The sequence below is a fragment of the Ranitomeya variabilis genome, chromosome 7 (genome assembly GCF_051348905.1).
Source record: "Ranitomeya variabilis isolate aRanVar5 chromosome 7, aRanVar5.hap1, whole genome shotgun sequence".
NCBI lineage: Eukaryota > Metazoa > Chordata > Amphibia > Anura > Dendrobatidae > Ranitomeya > Ranitomeya variabilis.
Genome location: NC_135238.1, coordinates 204,770,600 through 204,791,292, shown reverse-complemented (window position 1 = coordinate 204,791,292; position 20,693 = coordinate 204,770,600). Strand labels below are relative to the sequence as shown.

The 20,693-nt window shown below is 41.3% G+C and overlaps 1 protein-coding gene across 2 annotated transcripts in view; it reads left to right on the top strand.

Annotated features, from left to right (window-relative positions):
• The window catches only part of DCAF17 (DDB1 and CUL4 associated factor 17), an 80,577-nt gene extending 63,109 nt beyond the window's left edge, over positions 1-17,468 (top strand). For both annotated transcript variants that reach the window (XM_077272727.1, XM_077272726.1), the window contains exons 5-15: positions 500-636; positions 820-898; positions 1,851-1,928; positions 6,694-6,801; positions 7,297-7,402; positions 9,502-9,644; positions 10,588-10,697; positions 11,015-11,102; positions 14,591-14,671; positions 14,794-14,949; positions 16,873-17,468. In XM_077272727.1, coding sequence (XP_077128842.1) covers positions 500-636; positions 820-898; positions 1,851-1,928; positions 6,694-6,801; positions 7,297-7,402; positions 9,502-9,644; positions 10,588-10,697; positions 11,015-11,102; positions 14,591-14,671; positions 14,794-14,949; positions 16,873-16,986 — 1,200 coding nt within the window. In that variant the 3' untranslated portion in view covers positions 16,987-17,468. The remainder of the gene's footprint in view (positions 1-499; positions 637-819; positions 899-1,850; positions 1,929-6,693; positions 6,802-7,296; positions 7,403-9,501; positions 9,645-10,587; positions 10,698-11,014; positions 11,103-14,590; positions 14,672-14,793; positions 14,950-16,872) is intronic.
• Positions 17,469-20,693: the final 3,225 nt, after the last annotated feature.

Below are 20,693 nucleotides of genomic sequence, written 5' to 3'. Positions count from 1 at the left end.
ACTTCCCCACTCGTGTCCTTCTGCCTCCGGCTGCCATCTTGGTTATTGTCCGATACCACATTGTCCTCTCTTCAAGACTTTTTAGTGCCGCTTCCCGAGAAACATTTTCCTAAGTCGAGGAGAGCTGTGTCAGCGGGACTCGCACCGGTCAGTTCTGGTGTGCCAAATGGACCGTTCATGATGAGTGCAGCGCAAACTCAGAAGAAGCACGTCTGCCCGCATTCGCCTCTCAGCCTCGCCCCTGTAAATATTCTTTATAAAGTGTACATTTGGAGTGAAGACCCCTTCTAAAAACAAGGGAATTGAAATCCTAACATTGTGCTTGGCTATCGGTGTCAGCGCCCCCATTTTGTTGCAGGCTAGGTTCATGCTGTGTTTGCTGTATAAGTGCGGACGACGTTGAGTTCGTCCCCAGGAGTCAGGATTATTCTGTTATGTTCTGAAGCTTATTTGTGGATATTCTGTTCTGTATTTTCTGACTATCAATGTCCCTCTGTAGGGAGAGCCTCTCGCTCAGGCATCAGACTATACCCCCTCTATTATCGCTGTAACTGGCCACAACTGGCTGCTTCGTATTGCCGCTGATACCGGCGAAATTCTGCAGAAGGTCTACCTGGGATTACACAGAAAGTTCAGGTGAGTGAAATGCCAGTGACTTTGATATTGTATAAAAAAAAAAACTGCGTCAGTTGTGCATATCCGGAAAAGTTACCTTTGACCACAGGCATGCTTTAAGCTGTTTGTTCATTGTGTTTATATCTTGTAAAACTTTCAATTTTCAGGTAACCAATATTCTATTCTGGATTTGTTTAAAAACAGGTATGTTTCATGGGATGAAATCCAAGAGACTTTAGTAGTAAGGTCTACTCAGAAGACTTGTGTTTACTCCAGACACCAGGTATGAACAGGATTGGCAACAAAATTGTGGGATTTTTTTTTTTTTTTTTATTGTGTACGACATGTAATGTAGGCACCAGTCTCATCCCCCTTCTCTCCTGCATGTTTTATTCTGATAGGACACCACTATGGGTCATGTTGGTTGAGTCTTGCAACCCATCTGAAAGCTAATGACAGATTCCCTTTAACACTTCACCAGGATTTTGCCATGTAATATGACAGCAGCGTAATGTAGGGACAGAGACCCTGATACCAGAGATGTGTCGCTCACTAGCCTGCTTGCAGTCTTTTTTTTTTTTTATACAATCCCTGTTTTCTCTGCTGCAGATCTAGCAGTTCTCTAAATTCTAAGCCCTGTATAACCCCACCCACACCACTGATTGGCCCACACACTGTACATTGACAGCTTCTAATCAGTGAGGTGGGTGTGGCTGGACTAGGAGGCACGTGACACCTAGTCCTGTAGTGATAATCTCCTGCTGATAAAATACCGAATTGTTTGAAATGGCAACATTCAGCCCAGTAAGTGAAACAATACTGGAAATGGGGTCTCGGCCCCTACATCTTGCTGCTCTCAGATTACATTGCAAAAACCAAACAGATTCCCTTTTAATGCACATTATCACCTTTTTCTAGTTTGTTACAGCGATAAATGGAAATGCAGGAGATTCACTGTATTATAAGCCGGCATGGTAATAATTTATCTGAAAAAAATGCACTGGAGTACCAGTTGGTATACATGCAAAATGGGAGCATGTTCACACTGGCCATTAAACAGACAAAACCTAAGACAGAAATAAAATGACCATAAACCTGGCTGCAAAAGAATATTGCAAATTTTCATTAGTGTCTAACAATTTTTACTGATGAAGATGCATAGGAGCTGTAGTCCCCAAACTATATTAAAACGTAAATATATTGTTTTCTGAAATTACTTTTTTTTGTTCTCCCAGAATAATGTGGTATGTCACATGGCGGTATTCAACGTGTTCCCGCTCTCACTGGTCGGAGTTTTGGAAATTAGTAGAAATGTAAGATTGGCTCTAAATATAATATTTTATCACTTTCCTACAGTAGCTGTTGGCTGCACAATTGTATGACTGATCCATAAGTGCACGTTGCTACATTGGGAAGAAGGCAGTAAGTGCCTGCGGAACGGAAACCAGTCGCTGGCAAGGGTTTGCATTTTGCACACTTGTGGGATACGCTAACTTCTTGCATATTACAAGATTATTTTTGGTACTTTAGTTTCTTGTTTTCATCATAGTTCCTGCAGAATAACACGGGAAATGGTATAGTTCACCATTGTGTTTGCTGATGAGCGTTATGGCTGCCCGTATCTGAGTGACACAAAGGGGTTCAGGTGATTACAAAAATATTCATACACTGTGACTTTTTTTTTTTTCACGTGACACAAACTTTAATGCATTTTATTGGGATTTGTTGTGATTTACCAACATAGAGTAGCCAGTATTTAAGTGTAAAGGAAATGATACATGGTTTTCTAATTCTGTAAAAAAAAATATATAAATCTGAGAATTGTGACGTGCATTTAGATTCAGCCCCTCTGAGTCAATAGTTTGTAGGACCACCTTTTGCTGCAATTACTACTGCAAGTCTTTTGAGGTCTGTCTCTACCAGCTTTCCACATCTACAGGTGACATTTTTGCCCATTCTTCCTTCCAAACTAGATTTAGTTTGAGATTGGATGGCGGTGTCTGTGAACAGCAATTTTCAAGACTTGCCACAGATTCTCTATGAGATATAGGTCTGGAATGTGACTGGTCCATTCACACACATGAATGTGCTTTAATCTAAACCATACATTGTATCTCTGGCAGTATGTTAAGGGTTGTTGTCCTGCTGGATGGTGAACCTATGCCGCAGTCTCAAGTCTTTTCCGCCTCTAACAGGTTTTCCTCCGGGACTGCCCTGTATTTAGCTTCATCCATCTTTGCATCACCTCTGACCAGCTTCCCTGTTCTTGCTGAAGAAAAGCCTCCCCACAGCATGATGCTGCCACCACCATGTTTGACGGTGGGGATGGTGTTTTCAGGTTAATATGCAGTGATAGTTTTCCACCGCATATAGCAACTTGCATTTAGACCAAAAAGTTCTCCTTTGGTCTCATCTGACCAGAGCACCTTCTTCCACATGCTAGCTTCTTGCCAACTGCAAATGGGTCTTCTTATTTCTTACTTTCAAAAATGGCTTTCTTCTTTTTGTCACTGTTCCATAAAGGCCACATTTGTGGAGCATGCGACTAATAGTTGTCCAGTGGACAGATTCTCCCACCTGAGGTGTGGATCTTTGCAGCTCCTCCAGAGTGACCATGGGCCTCTCTGCTGCTCCTCTGTTTAGTGCTCTCCTTGCTTGGAATGTCAGTTTAGGTGGACGGCCATGTTTTGGTAGGTTTGTGGCTGTGCCATACTACTTCCATTTTAGCTTGGGCTATTTTTTTTATAACCTAACCCTGCTTTACTCTTCTTCACAACTTTATCTCTGACCTGTCTGGGGTGTTCCTTGGTTTTCATGATACTGTTTGATCCCTCATATTCTCAAGAAAACCTCTTATACTGAGAATAAATTACACACAGGTGGACTCTTCTGGAGGCAATTGTCACTCCTGATTTTATTTAGGGGTGTCGGACTACAGGGGGCTGAATACAAATGCAGTCGCAACTTTTAAATGATTAGAAATCCATGAATCATTTCTTTTACACTTCACAAATTCTTACTACTTTTGTGTTGGTATTTCACACAAAATCCCCAAAAAATAGATTTAAGATTGGCTGTGTAAAGGGAAAAATGTGGAAAAGTTCATGGAGTATGGTGCTTTTTTAAGGCACTGTATATGTAGGAGACTTGGAGGTACATAAAAGTTATACTTATTGCATAGATTTCAGTGGTTTAGTTGCAATAAAAAAAAAAACATGCATGTAAATGAATGGCCTTCGGTGTACTCTTAGCGTGACCAAAGTGTCAATGCAGCTTTACACCCCCTTAATTTGCATATTGACCTTTTTTTTTTCTCTTAACGAGCGCTGCCCAAACTCAATTATCAGCTATGTGCGGACACTGCAGCCACACTCCGTGTCATTACCAGGTCCCTGTCTGCAGTACAGTACCGAGCTGCGGTGTCAGTGCCGGCTCACAGCGCTGGCTCTTATGTGAGTGCTGCAGCAGTGTCAGTGTGAAGGGGTTTAGAGCCGCTGATTGAGTTCAGTGTTGCCAATCAAGATATGAAGATCAGCTAAGATTGTGCTATAAAAAGAGAAATTGCCAAATCTTGTTCACTCGGAGTTAAGTCAATGGGAAGTGCAGCTCGTGACCAGCGTGAAAGTCGAAAACCTTTGCGACTCTGCGTCACCAACTGCAATGCGACGCCATAGAAAATGATGAGATGCGATGTCTGTCGTGCAGCACGTCACCATGTTTCCCCAGCATTATGTGGTAGTGCTATGCTGCATTATTAAATGGCCACAAGAGGGCGCACGTCTGTACGTTGTTCACTTTTTATGCTGTGGATCAGATTATTTGTCTAGAAATGTTTGATTTGCAACAAATTTGTCAATTTGTCAAATGATGTGCGCTTTTTTTTCCCCCAAATTGTCCTTTTGTGGTTTAGTTTTTTGATCTTCTTTTCTTTTTTTTTTTTTTTTCCTTTCATTGTGGCGCTTCCCGATATCCTAGACAGATTCATGAAATGGAAGTTTATAAAAAAAAATTTAAAGAAAGTCACAAAATATAGTGTAACTCTGCTCCAGCTCCCTTCCTCCTGGAATTATTCTAGAAATGGAGGTTATGTTGGAATTTTGCAAATTGTGCAACTTTTTTTTTTTCTGCTAAAAAGTTGAATATCAGGTGGTGAGAAAAGACAATTTGGGATTTTGCACAATAATCATGAATTGTGTCACTTTTTTTAAAAACATTTTTTATGACTTTGCCACAAAAAAAGTCAGCAAAAACCACAAGTCAAAAAGAAAACAAAACACAAATGATGAATCGAGCCCAATGTTCTTATTTCTGGCCTACTTTGCAATAGTATGAAGGGCAGATATCCTTTGTTTGTTTTTTGCCAACGCTTCAGAAGTTTTCATAAAGCAGAATTACCCATCTGGTAAATCATGATTACTTGTCTCTTGCAATCTTAGCGTTCAGATACAGGATAGTTCGGATGTTTGTTCCGGAACCAAGAGAGAAATGTGTGTACAGTTAGGTCCAGAAATATTTGGACAGTGACACAAGCTTTAACATTTTAACGGCTTACCAAAACATATTCATGATACAGTTATATCAATATGGTCTTAAAGTGCAGACTCTCAGCTTTAATTCGAGGGTATTCACATTCTAATTGGAGTAAGGGTTTAGGAATTAGAGCTCTATAATATGTAGCTGCCTCTTTTTTTAAATGACCCATAAATAATTGAACAATTATCTCAAAAGCTCTTTAATGGGCTAATCCATCACGAATTAGGCAGTTAAACATCTGAAACTGATTCCAGGTATGGCATTTGCATTTGGAAACTGTTGCTGTGAACCCACAACATGCGGTCAAAAGAGCTCTCAATAGAAGAGTAACAGTCCATCATTAGGCTGAAAATAATGAAGAAATCCATCAAAGAGCAGAAATCTCAAAAGTGGCCAAATTGAAAAGGTGCATTCTGCAAAAAAAGAAAGCACTGGTGAGATGGGGAACTCAAAAAGGCCTTGATGTCCACAGAAGACAACAGTGGTGGATGATCACAGAATCCTTTCCATGGTGAAGAAAAAACTCTTTACATATTCACCCAAGTGAAGAACTCTCTCCAGGAAGTCGGTTTTTCAGTATCTAAGTCTACCATAAAGAAAAGACTTCATGAGAGCAAATACAGAGGGTTCACCACGAGGACAGATTAGACTTTGCCAAAAAAAATCTAAAGAAGCCGCCCAGTTCTGGAAAAGCAAAACGAAGATCAACCTGTACCAGAATGATAGGAAGAAGAAAGTATGGAGAAGGCTTGGAACGACTCATGATCTGAAGCATATTACATCCTCGGAGGCAGTGTGATGGCTTGGGCATGCATGGCTTCCAGTGGCGCTGGGTCACTAGTGATTATTGATGATATGACTAAAGACAGAAGCAGCCGGATGAATTCTGAATTGTACAGGGCGATGCTTTCTGCTCAGATTCAACCAAATGCAGCAAGAATGATTGGATGGCGCATCATAGGACAGATGTACAATGACTCAAAACATACTGCGAAAGTAACCCAGGAGTTTTTTTTAAGGCAAAGAAGTGGAATATTCTGGCATGGCCGAGTCAATCACCAGATCTCAGCCCCGTCGAGAGGCATTTCACATGCTTAAGACAAATCATAAGCACAAAGACCCACAAACAAGCAACAACTGAAGTTAGTTGTGGTAAAGGCCGACAAAGCATCACAGAGGAGGAAACCCAGTGTTCGATGACGTCCATGGCTCCCAAGCTTCAGGCCGTCATTGCCTGCAAAGGATTCTCTACAAAATATTAACAATTAGCATTTTGCTTATGGTAAAGTTAATTGGTCCAATTCCATTGGAGCCCTGAAATGAGGAGGCTTTGTAGAAAAGTTGTTGCAATTCCTAAACATTTCACAGGATATTTTCGTTCACCCCTTTAATTAAACCTGAAATTCTCCTCTTTGATTTGCTTTTTATTGGCCTGTAGAGCTGAAATCACGAAGATTCGGTCACTGGAGCAGTATATAGATTATTATTATTATTATTATTATTATTTATTTTTTTTAAACCTTCTTTCTTTTTGGGCTTAAACAGGTGTTTGGAGCTAATGTGACATCGGCACTGATCAGTAATGGCGTGTTGACTGTAATGCACTGTCCTGGTCTGGTTCGTCTCTACAGTTTTGAAAGAATTCTCAAGGAGGTGAGCGAGCTGCCGGTGCACTACTGATTCCATGCTAAACGTCAATGTTTGGGAATTTTTTCTTCACTCTGTGCAATTTGATTTAATTTGTCTGTGGCCAGCGTTTGGCAAGTATATCTGATAAGAAATATAATCTACATATACCTATGAATAATATAGTTGCCGCAAACGCTAATTACTTTCCTATTCTACCATTCCATGTATGCTAGGAGTTATTGTAGCTGCCATTACTGTTTCTGAGATGCGTCCATTTTTCACTTATTTCTGAAAAATTACTATTAATATTTTTTTCATGGAAAAAAAATGTTAAAATGCTGAGAGAGACAAAAACTAACACCCGGACTGATGAAAATCTGAACCAATACATTGATGGAATGCGTTTTTTTTGTTTGTTTTTGTGTAGTACCAGCTTATCCAGTAGTGTAAGTGATAGTATTCTGGTTTCCAGTGTTGTCATGCACGGAGGGGTACATATACCTCATTTTGTCTTTTCAGTGTATGCAACAAGAATGTGTCCTAGGGGAGACGTGCAATTGGAAAGGTGAAACCGGCACAGTCGGAGACTTTCCATTTGGAATTCCGTGTAACATCACTATGACAGGTACGGACTTTTATCCTAACTGGAAGGAGTTAGTATACTGGTATCCTCTGAGGAGTCAGACCCTTGACATGAGATTTCACTGGGACCCTCAACGAAACCCCAAAATTTTATCAATTCTTGATTTCTCCGCACAACTTTCCTATTTGGACATCCGATCCCATGAGTAATGTCTACCAATATCTGGAGGTGCACTTTCATTTTTAGATCAGGGAAATGCAACAACTTTCAGCCACGTGGCAATTGGAGTATCATTATTTGCAAATTTTACTTTTTGCAAAAAAAAAAAAAAAAAGTTGCGTTTTGGCTTCATTTATTGGAATAAGACCGATTGGCAATACCAGGTAGAGCCCACTGATTAAATAGGTGCTGTGTTTGGTTAATTTATTTTGTACTTGTGAGCGGGGAGCAAATGGGCTCTATTGGACTCACATGCAGGATTGACTCTCATCCCATTCCAAGTGAAGTGACTAGGACTATGCCTCAATACCAGTCATGACCAAGAGTGGCGCTGGTTCTTTTACAAAAATTTAGCTTTTTTTTTTTTTAAGAATAGCATGGAAAATTGAAAATACAATATAAAATAAAGCAAAAATACATTTTGTTATAAAAACCTGACTTGTATAATTAGTTTTTCTGATGACATTTTCCCTTTTGTTATCCAAGTAAGTGGCAGCTGTTCTATTCTGGATTTTGCAGCGTTTATTCTTGCCAAATCGATGTCCATGGGATTGTTTGAAACTGGAAAACTCCCAGTTTGAGTTGCTAAGTTAGATCGCTATGCAATTAGCAGCGCATTGTAGTTTCCTTACTGACCTGGCGCAATGCACCATGTGCCATAAATCACATTCATTGCTTTAGTTTATACAAGGAGTGCTGGCACCAGATTAATTGATAGCGGTTCCAACATACATAAATGCCATATGTCGCATCACTTTACCACACAGGTCGTATTGTGTAAGAGTACTCCTTGTAACTAGTCGCACATATATGTAGGGTTATAGGGGGCAAAATAAGCCCAAATTATATCATGATCTGTGGTAGAGATTCTGCTGTAGTATAGGAGGTTTAAGGGGTAAAGTTTTTCCTTCTGGATAGAAGATAGATGGTTTAGGGAGACTTATAAGCCATGCAATTCTTCCTCGGGAATTTCTATATACAAATAGCCCCTTTATAGTCCTAAAAATCTATATCTGCCCTTTTAACGGACCTTGGCATAAGAGTATTGCCTGGCCTACAAGTGTTCCTACACCATCTTGCTGCTTTTTATGCCTTACGTCACTTGTCAGATGCCTCTCACCCAATCAATGTGTACTCTTGATTTGCACTGATGAGGGGCAAACACCCTGCGAGAAGTGTTGACAAATGTAGTTTCCGGTTTGGCTTATTATCCTTAGCTGTTGCCAGGATCTCTAAGGGGGGTCTGCAACCAAGTCAAAAGTGCCCACTATTTCCACTTATTTTATTCCTTCTACTCCCCTGAGTATTTTTTTTTCTGCCATACAGTTACAGACATATGAACCTTTTATTTTGTGATAATTCTTATGGTCTTTATAAAATGGGCATGACTCACAGGATTGTCAGGGGGACTTTTCTTTTAGCGGGCTTGCATTATTACCCCATTCGCACCGCCTCCTTAACATCTATGGGCTGGACACTGATCTCCCTGAGAATCTGCCTCCAGTGTTTATTATAAATGGAAGGGGAGTTACCAGTGTGAGTCATGAAGATCAGGAGAGCAGAGTGTCGGTCATTACCTGTCTCACATTGGTAATGCCCCCTTTTATTTAAAAGAATCTCTGGAGGCAGATTCTCAGGGAGATCTATGTCCCCGCCCATAGATCTTAACAGCTCGTTTACACATAAGAAATGTTGTTTTCTCTGGAACAAGACCTCAGATCGCAGATATCGAGGTATCATTTTATTCAGCTTCCTGTGACCTACATAGTCTGCTTTGAAGAGTTGCTCCTACTGAAAAATTGCCTTTAAATTAATGTCAGTTGTTTGTGTTTTGTTTGAACCTAATAACTTTCTAAATATTATAAGTGTAATTACTAGTGTACATGTCACAATAACCCTTCTGGTGCCATTTTGGCTTTTAGAAAGACCTCCAGTTCTATTTGAAGTGCATTGTCGTGAAAATGTTTTCCAAGTTGGTGGCTTTCCTTGGCATTATATCTATACACCCCATAAGAAAAAAGATAAAGGAACGCATCACATCTGCTCTATGGACGACCACAGCATGGTAAATGACCCACATGTGTTTATACTCCAATGTCAGTAAGGCCTCATTCAGATGTCCGTGCTGCACATATGGGCGAAATCAGGGCAGAGCACGTACCCGTTATAATCCATACTGCTGTTCACATGTCCGTGTCTTTCACATGTAGACATGTCCGTGTGCTGTCTGCAAACTATAGGAGAAACTTTGCTATTAATTTTTTTTTTATTATTATTATTATTATTTATTATTTTATTTTTTTTTTTAATCCATCTGTGAAAAACACTGATGGTAATAACGGACACACTGATGACACTGCTACCATTCTTTCATGTAAATGTTTAAACACAGAAGTGTGAATGATGCCTTAGGGTGCATTAATGCTGCGCTTATAGTATGGGCACACTAACATATTTTTGATCTGAGTGCCGTTCTTGGAAAAAAACAGACAGCACTCGGACCGGTGTTATGGGAATGTCCACATGATCTTTTTTATTTTTTTTTATCGTCTTGGATCAAATCTGTGTGTGAAAAAAGTATATAAAACAAATTACAGCATGCACTAGTTTCTTCCATTTGTTGGATGAGACTCGCCTGTTCTAGTCTATAATAGAAAAAAAAAGTTTTAATAAAATGGTGTTGCGTCTTCTAGTCCGCTTTTACGGTAGCTTACTGGCGGCGGAGGCAGGAGTGGGGGCCCCGGGCTGGGGAGGAGAGGTTGTTAGGCGGTGCAAGGCTGCGGCGGGACCCAGGCTTTCAGAAAATGTAGAGTCCGCACACTTCCCCATCCTTTTCACTGTGGCGAACTTCGGGAAGATAGCCGCTGGAGGTGGCACATGTGCAGATTGAGAACTTGGGAGATGTATATCATATGGCCATAGACAGGCGAACACTAACAATTTGCTGCTTTATGTTTTGCATTATTAGCAATCACATCTCGTGTTTTTTTTTAATGCCATTATTTCAGGCGAAGAATGGAATACGTGATATGAAATTCTGCTCTATAGAACCGGACTGGATTCTCTTTCATCCCGATTCCTCTGAACGAATCATCCATGTTGGACCTGATAACATCAGGTGAGTAGAACTTTAAAAAAAAAAAAAGTGATTTATGCAATTACAATCCATTTGTGACGACATTTTCTCAACTTCACATTGTGATGTGTGAACACGGGCTTGAAAGTGTCCGGTCACTGAGCGAGTCGTGTGTAATTCCTACTTGATGCCGCATAGACTTTTGCACTTTAATTTCTTTATTCTGATTATTGGTTTGTAATTTTTATCATATGGCATTTTTCAGAACTCCCAGCGCACACGCATTAGGAATAATTCTTTTATGTACACTGCAATGCCATTTTACAAACTATTTTTTATGTAGTTTTTTTTTTCTGCAGTGTTTTAAGGATAAAGGAAGTAAAAGATAGTACATGTAAATATGAGATCACCGAGGAATTTGCCATTCTTGCAGACAAAGAGCCTAAGGTAAGTAGAAAATTGTATGCACATACATTAGTTTGCAGATGCATAATTACAAATTAGCACTTAAGGTCTCATTCAGACTTTCATTTTTCACGTACACGTCCTATCTGTGATTCTTACTGATGGAACACATACCCACTTTATCAACAACACCAACAGAATAACTTATTTATACACATATAGTATGTGAATATTCACTGAACAATTGAACAAGCCTACCAAGTAATGTGAAGAAACACCAAAAAATAGTAATTTTTTTTTTTTATTGCAACATGAAAATAAAACTGTTTGAGACAGACGGGATAAAAGACATATAGAGGGGATCGAGTCCTATATAGGGAAAACGTATGGGAAGTGGGTATAACAAATGGTATTATCCCGGCATCATATGACAAGATTAGCATTATGGGTGAAGTCCATGTATAAGTGTATATGCAATAGTAGGTCTAAGTGGATTGATAAATAGCTAATCATATACAGATATCACCATAAAAATATCAATATAAGCATATACATCTATAAAAAGCAGAGAGCGTATGTTACCAGATATGAACACCCAGGAACTCCAACGCACGTTTCGCTAGGTGGCTTTCTCTAGGAGTACCTTCCCTGGTAACACACGCACTCTCTTATAAAGGTCAGCAGCATGGAGGAACTTAAAGGCATTGGCCACTGCTAGGACAACCTCTTCTTGATCAAAATGTTTGGCCCCCATAAAAAGATAAAGATAAATACTCACCTCGTGGGCTGACGCCATTCCCACTGTGATGGTACTCACTCTCCCGGGCCTCTCGTATGGTTGTTGTGACATGTGACATCGGCGCCCAATCAGCATTGGCGTTACTAGCCCCGCCTTCGGACAAATTGAACAGGAAGAGGCTTCTCTCTCACTTCCTCTTCATGCTAAATTCGACAGGAAGCGGGAACAGTGATGCCAGTACTGATTGGGCGCCGGTGTCACGAATCACAACAACAGCATGGGAACATCGGGGAGAGTGAGTGCCGACACCTGCGTGAACGGCATCGGCACGGGAGGCGACTATAAGCTTTATTATTTTATGGTCGCCAAGCGAGGGGTATGAGAAGTCATGGTCGTAGTGAACCTCATGCTTGTCATTGCAATCTGCTATGAGCATTTCCACTACACATACAGAATCGTAATGGCAGGTGAATTTCCGCTTTTAGTGAACATGGTAAAAAAGAGCCTGGGTTAATTGCTTAGCCCCATATACAGTACAGACCAAAAGCTTGGACACACCTTTTCATTTAAAGATTTTTCTGTATTTTCATGTCTATGAAAATTGTACATTCACACTGAAGGCATCAAAACTATGAATTAACACGTGGAATTATATACTTAACAAAAAAGTGTGAAACAACTGTAATTATGTCTTATATTCTAGGTTCTTCAAAGTAGCCACCTTTTGCTTTGATGACTGCTTTGCACACTCTTGGCATTCTCTTGATGAGCTTCAAGAGGTAGTCACCGGGAATGGTTTTCACTTCACAGGTGTGCCCTGTCAGGTTTAATAAGTGGGATTTCTTGCCTTATAAATGGTGTTGGGACCATCAGTTGTGTTGTGCAGAAGTCTGGTGGATACACAGCTGATAGTCCTACTGAATAGACGATTCGAATTTGTATTATGGCAAGAAAAATGCAGCTAAGTAAAGAAAAATGAGTGGCCATCATTACTTTAAGAAATGTCAGTCAGTCAGTCGGAAAAATTGGGCAAATTTTGAAAGTGTCCCCAAGTGCAGTGGCAAAAACCATCAAGCGCTACAAAGAAACTGGCTCACATGAGGACCGCCCCAGGAAAGGAAGACCAAGAGTCACCTCTGCTTCTGAGAATAAGTTTATCCGAGTCACCAGCCTCAGAAATCGCAGGTTAACAGCAGCTCAGATTAGAGACCAGGTCAATGCCACACAGAGTTCTAGCAGCAGACACATCTCTACAACAACTTTGTGCAGCAGGCCTTCATGGTAAAATAGCTGCTAGTAAACCACTGCTAAGGACAGGCAACAAGCAGAAGAGACTTGTTTGGGCTAAAGAACACAAGGAATGGACATTAGACCAGTGGAAATCTGTGCTTTGGTCTGATAAGTCCAAATTTGAGATCTTTGGTTCCAACCACCGTGTCTTTGTGTGACGCAGAAAAGGTGAACGGATGGACTCTACATGCCTGGTTCCCACCGTGAAGCATGGAGGAGGAGGTGTGATGGTGTGGGGGTGCTTTGCTGGTGACACTGTTGGGGATTTATTCAAAATTGAAGGCATACTGAACCAGCATGGCTACCACAGCATCTTGCAGCGACATGCTATTCCATCCGGTTTGCGTTTAGTTTGACCTTCATTTATTTTTCAACAGGACAATGACCCCAAACACACCTCCAGGCTGTGTAAGGGCTATTTGACCAAGAAGGAGAGTGATGGGGTGCTACGCCAGATGACCTGGCCTCCACAGTCACCAGACCTGAACCCAATCGAGATGGTTTGGGGCGAGCTGGACCGCAGAGTGAAGGCAAAAGAGTCAACAAGTGCTAAGCATCTCTGGGAACTCCTTCAAGATTGTTGGAAGACCATTCCCGGTGACTACCTCTTGAAGCTCATCAAGAGAATGCCAAGAGTGTGCAAATCAGTCATCAAAGCAAAAGGTGGCTACTTTGAAGAACCTAGAATATAAGACATATTTTCAGTTGTTTCACACTTTTTTGTTAAGTATATAATTCCACATGTGTTAATTCATAGTTTTGATGCCTTCAGTGTGAATGTACAATTTTCATAGTCATGAAAATACAGAAAAATCTTTAAATTAGAAGGTGTGTCCAAACTTTTGGTCTTTACTGTATATACCACATGCCCCCTCTATTTACAGTATGAGCTCAGACATAGCCCCTCTATATACAGTATGAGCCCCCATATATGCATACAAATGGTGAAATAAATAGATTTATAAAGGTGGTAATAACATGATATTCATGTCATTATCATGGATTGTGTGGGTTATTACCGACATCTGGTGAGAATTTCATGTCTATAGCACCTTTAGAAATATATTTAGTTAGAAAATTGGTGACGTGTTCAATACTTCATTCCACCAGACGCGATGTAGTGATGTCATGGCAGCTGCGGTCTCAGTTGCACACCCTGATTGGTGGAAGAAGAAGCCGCCGGCTCCATCCTTCACCATCGTATTCACCGCTATCAGCATCCTGGTGATGTGTATAGCCGTGACATAGGGACGTCAGGCTGGGAAGGACGGCTGCATGGTGCGACCTGTGGGCCACCGTTTCCATCCCTTAGGCAGTCTGTCAGAGGGCGAGATGTGGCACACTTGTAAATCCAATGCTGTGTGGTGACAGTTCTAACCTCAGATAACCAGACTCTGTTACCCGTACTTCTACCATAACACGGTGTTCATACACTGCAGTAATAACTTTCATTGTTTTCCTGTGGTCGAAAAAAATACCCTTTAATTGTTTATTTCTTGAGGTTGATAATCTGGTAACTTTCACTTCATCTGGAAGGATGGTAAAAAAGCGTTATGAGAAGCTGGATGACGATCCTGAAGAGGTAAGTGGTGAAACATCTACAGTTCATTCTCCCTAATGGCAAAATGTTTAATGATTTACAATCAAAACGTAGATTGTCGTCTATCTGCACAGATCTTGTGTAAATGCCCTTGTGCTCTTCAGGTGTTCTCTGACGTGATGTATGAGGATGAGCTGGATCTGCTGACGGTGGTGGCTGTGACAAATAGAAAGGAAGACGGCGTAGCGCATGTAAATCTGCATTGTAACGAGACAGGGAGGCTCCTGAAGAAGATCAAGTTGGCGGATTTTTGGGATGTGGTAGGCACTACATACATCAGATTTATGTCACTGCTTAGTCAGATGACTACAAATCATAGATGGACCTTCTATCACCCAAAGCTCTGTAACTACATACCCCGGTCAATGCAGAATGATGCCTCTACTCCCACCCAGGACCCAACCACATGCCCTGCCATGATGAGGAATCCAATAGTCCTAAACTCCATGATGAAATCCCAGGGTGCTGTAGGGTTGTGAAGGCCCCGTTACTACTTTATTGGTTCTCCTGTGACTTTGGGGTTCATAGATCGTGATTTTGTTTACTGTATACTGCAATACTGTAGTACCAGGTTCAAGTCTCCTATAGGGGAAAAAAAATATGTTACATCATCCCTTTTCCCCATTCCAAAAACAGTCATTACAGAGATGGGGGGGAAATATAAGCGCATGTGGTACGGTCTGTAAAAGTCCTTAATGGGGTTGTCCACTACTACTTCTTGATCAAAATGTTTCGCCCGGTAAAATAATAAAGCTTATGCTCGCCTCCTGTGCCAGCGCTGTTCTCACGGTGTTGGCACTTGCAGTTCCGGGGCTCTCGTGTAGTTGTTATGACGCCTGACTCCGGCGCCCAATCAGCGCTGTCATCACTGTCTCCGCCTTCGAGCAAATCGAACATGAAGATGAAGTCCGGGCTGCAGCTGACCTCAGACCAACTCTTCCTGCTCTATTCGACAGGGGGCGGGGACAGTGACTCCATCACTGATTGGGCGCTGGCGTCACATGTCGCAAGGGAGCCCCAGAGAGAACTAGTGCCGACACCGCGGGAACGGCGCCAGCATGGAAGGGAAGTATTAGCTTTATTATTTTATGGTGACCAAGAGAGGGGTATGAGAAGAAGTTGTGCAAATGGTGGACAATTCCTTTAAACCTGTAGGGTAAACACTTATAAAAAAAAATCAAAACAAGAGAATTGTCTTGATTATTTTCTTAACAATGGAGAAAAAAAAGATCATACCGATCTGTCATTTTTACTGTAAAATGAAGACCATAAAAAATTAAGCTCCAAAAACAGGGACATTACTTTAGTATTTATCACCATTTTTCCTCACCTTTTTTTTCTGTGGTAACATGAATAGAGTCATTCAAAACTACAACTCGTCCCACAAAAAAAAAAAAGAAACCCTCATACGACTGTTGATGTAAGAATAAAAAAAACCGAAATAGCCGGGTCTTTAAAGATTTGTCCAGGCTTATCATAAGTCTGTAGTCACTCTGGTCACTTAAATTGAGCGAAGCAGCACACGTCTAGTCGGAATGTGGCCGAAAGTATACATATCGCACACTGGTGGCCCCATGACTGCTCGGTCTCACCTTCTGCACCAAAGAATGCTCACATGTCCACTGTTCTTAAAGGTTAGTGTGCTACAATACTAGATTCAGCCTTTAAACAAGGGTGGCACTGTTTCTCAGCAAAAAAAAATATATTTTATGCAACTATTCCGACCAGAAAGAGTGGAATGCTGATATTGAGATCATTCATGCCTCTTGGGCCGGAAGCGGAGACCATTACAGTTACATAGTTATTAAGGTTGAAGGAAGACTTTGAGTCCATCTAGTTCAACCCATAGCCTAACCTAACATGCCCTAACATGTTGATCCAGAGGAAAGCGAAAAAAACCCATGTGGCAAAGAGTAAGCTCCACATTGGGGAAAAAAATTCCTTCCCGACTCCACATACGGCAATCAGACTAGTTCCCTGGATCAACGCCCTATCAAGGAATCTAGTGTATATACCCTGTAACATTATACTTTTCCAGAAAGGTATCCAGTCCCCTCTGACTAATATTTGTAATGTGTTCATATAGAATAATGGAAATTAATTGCTTCCGTGCATTAGTTGACTGTTACATAATCTTAAGCCTAATCTGCAGTCGTTTTTTTTCTTTTTTTTTTTTTTTCCAGACCTACAGTCATTCCGTAGTGTTTGATCGGGACACTGTGATCCATATAGAAGAGAGGCGCAACCGTAACTTCTCCTGTCAGGTGTATAAAATGCACTGCAGCTCCGAGGACTGACCGTGCCTGCAAATCTCTTATGGACAATGAGAAAATGATCATTCTGCAAAATCTCGATTTCCTTTGAAACCTTGTTTTAAAGGGGATAAATATGCATTTTTGCAGCAAGACTATTTATTTCATATTAAGCTACATAGATTTTTATTACCCCCCAACCCCAACAATTGCCTTCAGACTTGGCATCTCAGGCCATTTGTAATTTGCAGGGCCAGTAACTTGTTAATATGTTCTATACTTGGAACATTACAGTCTGGAGTACCATTTATCTAAGCAGTTTATATACATTTCCTACATTACTGGGGACTTTTGTACTTCTTCTCCTCTAGGTGCTTTTCTCAGGTGGACTTCTTTTTTATAGAGGATTTTTTCCGGCTCACCCATTTTTTTTTTTTGTCTATAATGTTTTATTAATTTACATGTTGTTGTTTTTTTGTGTTTTTGTTTAAAGTTGTATTGAATAAAAGTGCCTTTTATATTTTTGAGTTTATCTTGTCCTGCACTTTTTTTCTTGTTCCGTGTGAGTTGTGAGGTTCAACCTCCATGAGTGAGACTTCCAGCACATCCTATAAAAGCTAGATCGGATTGTGATCTATATATTTACATCTATCATGTTCCTTACCATTTTAAACCATTTTTGCAGGAGAATTCTCTTCCTGGAGTGAATACCATTTCCATGAAGTGGGGTCTATGGATGACCAATGTTACTGTTGGGCTTTGGGCATATAATTCTTTTTCATGTGTTATGAGCTTTTCCCAGCTTATTTCCCTATCTCGATAATGGGCCCCCTGCTCCGTGTCACGGGTCTTCCTCCATCTGCCTGGCTGAGCTGTTCCTCCTCTCCCTCGCCTACAGGCAGTCGATTTCTGTAACTCCTACATTCTAACCTACGCTTCCACCCTGCATTAGCCAGTCTGTGCTGTCATCCAGCTAGAGGACCATTCACACTGGACGATTATTGTGTTTCTAGGAACGCCCGTTTCACGATAATCTTGCAGTGTAAACAGGGTGCCGATCACCCAATGAATGGACAAAATGCTACACAAAAGATCATCGTTCTCGGCAGCACATTGTGCTGTATAAACAGAACAGTGTCCTGCAAATCTTTTTGCTCAATTCTACAAAGGTCACATTATTACGGCACTACAGCGAGTATGATTTATGTAGGGGAACAAAATTGTGCTTTATTATTACGTGAGACACGAAGAAAACCAGTATTACTATGTGGGACACACAAGCTGGCTCCATTACATTGCGAGGCATTATCACTGTAGCATGCCACATTTTAAGTTTCTTTTGGGGGAGCACTATCTGCCTTGGCTTGCTTTAAGGGGCAGTATTGATTTGGGTGGAGATGGGAGGTAAATATTGGTATTATTCCATTGTCTGGAATACTGTGTTTTAGGGTAATGTGAAAAACTGACATATGCCTGATCTTTCAGACTCTTGACTAAAAGCAGGGGTGCACAACCTTTTTTTTTTTTTTTTTTTTTAGTTTGAGGGCCACAGTATCATCATTTTCTATTTTAAGGGGCCTCAGAAAAACTTAAGTTGCTTTGTGTTGTACTAATAGGATACTCAAGTGTCCTCAAGTGGTGGCTAAGTAATGAAATCCTCCTATATAATCATGTTTAATATTGCTCAAACACACCTGGTCAAGAAGGGGTCAAACAGACCAATAAATGAAAGCCATTTGGTGGTCATATAACAGCCACGGTCACTATGTAGTACTTGCCTCCTTTGTCTTGCAGGTCGGGCACATACATCTTCCCTTGTGTAGTTGTAAGTCCATATAATCGCTAAGTTCCACCCCATTGTTCCTTAAGGTCCGCACCTTTTCAGAAACTTGGTGAGGCACAAAAAGAAAAGTCATTGTGCCCAAGATGATGAGGAACATCCTTCCCCTACAGCAGCAGGTGAGCGCCTGCAATGGATGGAAATTACAGAAGCTCCTGTCACACAGAGCAGTGATGTGACTGATGGGAGCCTCTCTGTATCCAATAAGTGCTTTGCGTTCGTACCAGGGAGAGCCCTGATTGGTTAATTCAGGCCCCTGTCACACATTCTCTGCCCCTGAGGAGCCTGTAATAACCAATGAAAGCTTTCCTTTGCAAAGAAGGAAAGCACCGATTATTTACTGAGCAGCAAAGTAGCTGCGGAACTCCCAGTGATTTTCTCACACACAGCCGATTGTACAGGTTTGCGACCAGTTGTTTCTGGTCAGCACTGGGACCAGACTTGGAGTAGGGCCAAAAAAGCATTGCTGTGGTTGGGAGATTTTTTTTCTTTAGCACGTTTTCAGTATTTTGCCATATTTCGATCACTTCAGTCTATTCTATGTGTTCACTTTCACGAGGCAAAAATAAACGAATTAAAAAAATAATGTAGAAGCTGAATCGCGGCTTTCCTTCTATAATTTTTAAATTAAGCTACTGAGGAAGGGAATAAAGTTTAGACAAGAAAAGAGATAGTGGCACTGTTGAAGGGATCTTTTACACTGCGTTTAGGCACCCGTTCATTGGTTTTGTTTGGGCTTACATCCGAATTCCCCACAAAGCGGCATTTGGGTGTATGCGCCGAGGGGGCCATAGACTATAATGGTGCCGACAAAGCAAAGGCGTGCATCATATTCGAGCATGTACGTCTACTGGAGGCTGACACAGCTGCAGTCTACTCCATCTGAGTGTGCGCCTCCAGTAGGCATACACACTTGAAAATAATGAACGGCAGAGCACACGTTGGCTTTGTCTGCACCATTACAGTCTATGGCGCAAACGCCCAAGTCTTGTTTTGTGGGGACTCAGACATAAGCCCAACGGGAACGATGAATGGGTGCAAAACGCAGTGTGAAAGGGAAGAGTCAGACGGCCGTATAACTCGGACGGGGATTGCAACGCAATGCTCAGACTGGCAGCCAGCTCTCCCGACCTGAACATGACCGTTCCATGTATTTCAATGCAGCTGTCACTCTCGGGTTGGGAGAGCCCGTCATCCAGTCCGAATATTGCATTGCGAGCCCCATCCAAGTTATACGGCCATCTGACTCTTCCCTAAACGGTTTAGGAAGCTCCGAACACAGCATCCACTGCTAGTTCTGACAGGCACCTGCCTGAACCACTGGTAGATGCCAAGTTCTTCGCTTCCTAAACTACTTAAAATGATAATCGCAATCCAACAATTTTTTTTTCATACAATTGGATTATAGGCATCATCTACTTACCGAAAGTGCCAAATTTTTTTGATTCTAAAGGGATGGGATCAGTGTCAGACTGAAGAACATTGGGCCCACCAGAGGATTTGATTTTGAGGGCCCACCTTTCTCCCCCACTGAAGAGCTCCATAGCGACTACACGGTTTGCACTATGAACTCTCCTGAATGAGAAGCCAGGGCCCACCGGAGGATTCTCCGGTTCTCTGGTGGGCCAGTCCAATCCTGAGTTCTCTGGTGGGCCAGTCCAACCCTGGATGGGATCATACTTGTGCACCACTAAAGAGTAGTGCCATGGTTATTTTTACATTGTTTCTTGCCTAAATTGTGACATATTATTTCTACTATAACATATATATGTAGCAAAATCAGATATTTATTCTTTTATGACTAAATTCAGTCTCGTGCTGTCAGCTTCACTTGGAATTTGTGGTAAATGCATTTATTGTGGAAATTGGCAGAGTCATCTGTGTGTTCAATATGCACGCAGTGAGCTGGACT